At 37.1% G+C, this 4,943-nt stretch overlaps 1 protein-coding gene across 1 annotated transcript; it reads right to left on the bottom strand.

The window, feature by feature from the left end:
• Positions 1–3,146: 3,146 nt before the first annotated feature.
• On the bottom strand, positions 3,147–4,490 carry LOC118756722 (ATP-dependent DNA helicase PIF1-like; the record flags this gene model as incomplete). The annotated part of the gene is made up of 2 exons (XM_036491468.1): positions 4,183–4,490; positions 3,147–3,696 (listed from the first exon to the last, which is right to left on the bottom strand). Coding segments are annotated over exons 1-2 (858 nt in total), but the record flags the coding sequence as incomplete, so codon positions are not given.
• Positions 4,491–4,943: the final 453 nt, after the last annotated feature.

Genomic DNA, 4,943 nt, shown 5'->3' with positions numbered 1-4,943 from the left:
GTCCTTTGGTGTAGTAGTTGCGATGACTCTGGCTGAAAAGAGACAGTCGAACACTTCCTGTGCGAGTGTCCTGCAAAGATGAGGCTAAATACAGTCTGCAAGCCATTCCTGCAGAATGTTTTAGAGGGAAGCTGCCTCTATCTGTATGACGTACTGAAATTCAGTAAAGCCGCCAAATGGCTATAGGTGGCACGAGTTGTGGAATCAAAATGGCAAACTTTCTCAACTGTTTATTTACACAAGATTGTATCTAACTGCTTGATTATAAACTAATTTTATACATAAATGTGTATTGTATTTTGAAGTGAATTGTTTTAGTTATTTTCGATGAAATATTAGGAACATATTTTTAATTGCATTTTTTACTTGTTTATAGCGCATATTTTTGAATTTTGCGAGAATATTATATGCGCATGTTTTCGATTTTAGAGTGCATGATATTCCGAGCCCTAGTGATAACAATGACGCAAGCGAATATGATGATTATTTTTATTAAAGGTTATATATTCTAAATTACTTTCTAGGCTTAACCAAAAACATAATTGTTGAAGAGAAAATTTGTACAATTCGTATTCATTATCATATAAAAAACAAGTAAAAAGGGGATGTCTTCATGAAAATAAAAAAGCTGTCTTTCATCTACTACTTCTTACTAAATTTTCAGCGTAAAAATATTCAATATGAAAATACTATTTATTTTTTTATAAATATCTAATAAATATTTACATCGTACATACAAATTTCCTTATGTGTTCAGTTAATTTTTATACCCGAGCGCACTTGTGCACAAGGGCATATTAACTTTGTTCACATAACGCTTGTTTGTAACAGCCAAAACGAATCGAGATAGATATAGACAAATGTATACATAAATGCTCAGAATGAATAGAGAGGTCGATTAAGCCATGTCTGTCTGTCCGACCGTCTGTCCGTCCGTCGGTGTACACGATAACTCGAGCAAAAATTAAGATATCTCAACGAAATTTGGTATGTAGGTTTCCATTTATTCAAGGTAGGTTGGTATTGAAAATGGGCTAAATCGGACTGTAACCACGACCACCTCCCATATAACGGTAATTTTCAGAAATACGAACACTGCGATATTTTAGTAACTACTGAAGATTATTCACTCAAAATTGATATTTACAATAACTTTTAGACGAAAAATAAGAATATTATACATTTTTGGAAAATGGGCGTAGCCACGCCCCACTTATGGGTACATGTGTACATCTTGGTAACCGCTGCACCAATTTCTTCCAAACTTGGCACAGTTGTTGGCCTTAGCACAGCATACCAAATGGCCGACCATTTTTAAAATCGGACGATAACCACGCCTACATCCCATATAACGGTAATTTAGAAAAATACAAAATCTTCGATAAATCAGTAATTATTAAAGCAAATTTATTCAAAATTGATGCTTGCAACAATTCTTTACCAAGAAAGACGTTTATGATAAAATTTTGGAAAATGAGCGTGGCACCGCCCACTTATGATTACATATACATATGTATCTCGGTAACCGTTACACCAATTTGTACCAAACTCGGTATGGTTATTGTGCTTGCCACATAAAAGCAAAATGGTCAAAATAATTGAAATCGGACTAAACTTACAGCCGCTTTTCATATAGCGGTAATTTTCAGAAATGCTTTAAACTGCAATATTTCGAAATTTAAGGACGCTAATTTACTCAAAATTGATACACCCCGGCTTACCATCTAGCGGTAGCTTTCGGAAAGGTGAAAAACATATATTTAATACTTGCGCCGGGTATTTAATGTTCGGCTCCACCCGAACTTAGACTTTCTTACTTGTTATTTTATTCTTTATTTAATTTTTATCTACTACTTTTAAATTTCAAATACATTAAATAAAACAAAAAGACTTATGATAAAGTAAATTAAGGTGTTCTAATACAGTGTTTAAATACAAACGTATGTGGTACATGTGAAAATATAATAACATTAATCGCCAACACTAAAAAATATCCCGTCATGGTCGCTGAATGAGGTTTCATATGTTATCGCCCTTGTTCTGTCTGCAGAAAAACTTGCCAATAACCAATCAATCGCGGTTTGTTGCTTTGTAGTAGGAAGATGTTCCAGTAAGGAATGCAATCCTAGTTGGCTCAAGCGCGTTCCAAGAACATCATTTGACGTAATGCGACAGACATTAAAGTCTCCAACAACTATTAATTCTCCATTATTTCTATTACTCAGCTCCTTTATATCTTCTTCCAATATTCTTCTAAATGCTGGTAATGAAAAAGATGGATTTCTGTATACTACAGCGATTGCCAAGTCTGGTTTTGATATCGCCAGAAACTGATACACTTTTCCGGCTACATGATGACTTTTAATGAAACTTGTGGTAAAGCAACTTTCATGACCAGTTTTACAGTAAATTATTACTCCATTGCGTGAGCGGCTTTGTCCAGTCTCAGTTGCTCCATCGATACGTGCTACAATACTATAGCCTTCGATTTGTAATTCTTCTTCTGGACGGGTCCAAGTCTCGGCAAAACAAATGATATCCGCTGAACAAATAAGGTGGTCACTTCTAATGTCATCGATATGCTTTTTTAAGCTTCTTATGTTTCGATAGTACAACAGAAGAGTGTTATCTGGGCGCTCAGTTGCAAATTTGTAGTGCGTCTCTAATTTTTTTAATGTCCGAAGTATATTCAGCTGTGCTTGGACTACTTCGTTGCCTCCATAAGGTCTAGGTGGAATAAAATTACCTACAATAAATAGTCCTGAAGCACTTGTTGCTCTACTGCATCCGACGTACAAAGCTGATCGGCTCATTCCCTTCTTAGTATGAATAGCAACCAATCTGTAAGTTGCTCCTTGGCTTTTGTATATATTATTATTTGTATATTATTATTTGTATATATGTATTGCCTCTGCTGGTATTATAGGGAACTGCATTCTTTCTATCGAGACTTGTTCGTTTCTTCTATATTGGAAGGTGCGCACTACTTTTTCAATTGGTGTCCAGCTCGATTCGTGGGGGTGAGGCTTTTTGGAACGTGCTATTACTCCAATTCCTGCCTCGGAAAAGTGCATCCAAAGAATTACTGGTGTCCGTTCGGGGCCTCGATGGTCAATTTTCATTAGTCGGCCCGTAGATCCATTTACCAAACCATCTGCAGTATTAATGTTGACCGTAATCATGTATTTTGCAGAGGTTTTCAGTTGTAAACCGTAGCACATTCCTTGTGTCTCCGATATTTTAAAATTCTTAATGGCATCCAATATAACCGTTTTACTTCGCTCCAAAAGACAGTTCGCCTTCACACTGTCTTTCGCTGTAGAGATAAACTCTTCTGTGGCGATTTTAGCCAATCTTGCAGTATTATATAGAGATACATCCGCGTTGGAATAAAAAAGATGAATACAGTCGTTGGGTATCTCGTTAAAATTGGTTTCTCTTGCTTTAATGAGCTCGACATCATCAGATGTCATATTTCCTTCGGACATGTTGTTGAGAGCAACGGCAAATGCCTGATCTTCTCTTTGGCGCATTATTTCGGTGAGTTCGAAGAAACGGAACAAATCCCAAAGTGGTGTGCCAGTAATTGCGCTATATGGATCCAATTGGTTTGGGGAGAAAATCCATCTGTCTCCTACTGGCGAGAGTTGCTTTAAGTCGCCAAAAACAATTAATGGTATACCTCCAAAATACTCGCTAGAGCGAAATATTTGTTTTAAACGGGCATCTAAATATCCAAATATTTTGGCACCGACCATTGAAATTTCGTCCACTATTATTAACTGAAGGTCTATTAGGTTTGAATAGATAGAATTAACACTATCTTTGCTGAGAGGTCGTAATTCAGTTGAGGATTGGTTTATCGGTAAGGAAAAGATCGAGTGCAAAGTAACGCCTCCAATCCCAAACGCAGCTTTTCCTGTAGGAGCACACAATAAGACTTTAATTATCTCGGGATTACTGCCGGATAAGCTGTTTGCTCGTGTTGTCAGTGACTGGTATAAAGCGGAAATTAATCGGCTTTTTCCTACTCCAGCTCCGCCTCCGACGTATTCGTAAAAGTGTCTCTTCAGCTTCATGTTATGGTGAACATGATAAAAATATTCCCGCTGTTTTCTGTTCAAGGAGCGCACAATTCAGAGCAGCTCATTTTCTTGAATAAGTATAGGTAGTCTTATGAGCCTGACCTCCTCCAAGTTTGGGTCCTGTGGCTCATCGCTTTGAAATACGTCGACATCATTGCCGATTTCTGGAATAGCTAGTGCTCTAAACTCTTTATCCAAGAAAGGGGTAACATCAACCTGAACATCTTCCTCTGCTGTTTGCTGATTTAAGTTCTCTAAAATATTTTCGAGATTACGGTCTGAGAACTTGTCGTATTTCTGCTTGTTCTCTTCAATAATTGATTTGTTGTCATTACAAACTCGTTCTATGTCAGCATCGATTAAATCAGCTGCTTCGCTACGCCAGGGATAAAATAGCATAGCCATTTCCCGAAAGTAGTCTGATCAGAATTTTCATCAACTGGTTCGACTTCTTCATTGTCCTCGTTTTCAAGTGTAGACACTATTCTTGTTTTTGAAAATCGGTACAATGCAGCAAAATCAGCAAGACAGAGTTGTCCTAGCCGACTTGGCCTTTGAATATAATGATGCAACAAGTTCGGTACATAAATATCAGTTGAATCAGCAGGAAGCCTTTCTAGATCACTTTTCGGCTTCACCATTCTGACTCTTTTGTCTGGGTGTAACGTATTAATAAAAATTTCTCCTTCGCTGGCTTCTGAAAGATGGAGACCCAAAATATTATAGGATACTTCTTGGGCGGACACCTCCGATCCGTTAACAAATTTATTGCCTATGTGTTGTAATTTTTGCTTAATTGTGAAATTTCCGTCATTTATTTCATCCATGGCTTGTCTTAACAGCTGAGATACCCCTCTA

The sequence above is a fragment of the Rhagoletis pomonella genome, unplaced genomic scaffold (genome assembly GCF_013731165.1).
Source record: "Rhagoletis pomonella isolate Grant_MI unplaced genomic scaffold, Rhpom_1.0 Rhpom_scaffold_11846, whole genome shotgun sequence".
Taxonomy (NCBI): domain Eukaryota; kingdom Metazoa; phylum Arthropoda; class Insecta; order Diptera; family Tephritidae; genus Rhagoletis; species Rhagoletis pomonella.
This window is presented reverse-complemented; position numbering and strand designations above follow the sequence as displayed.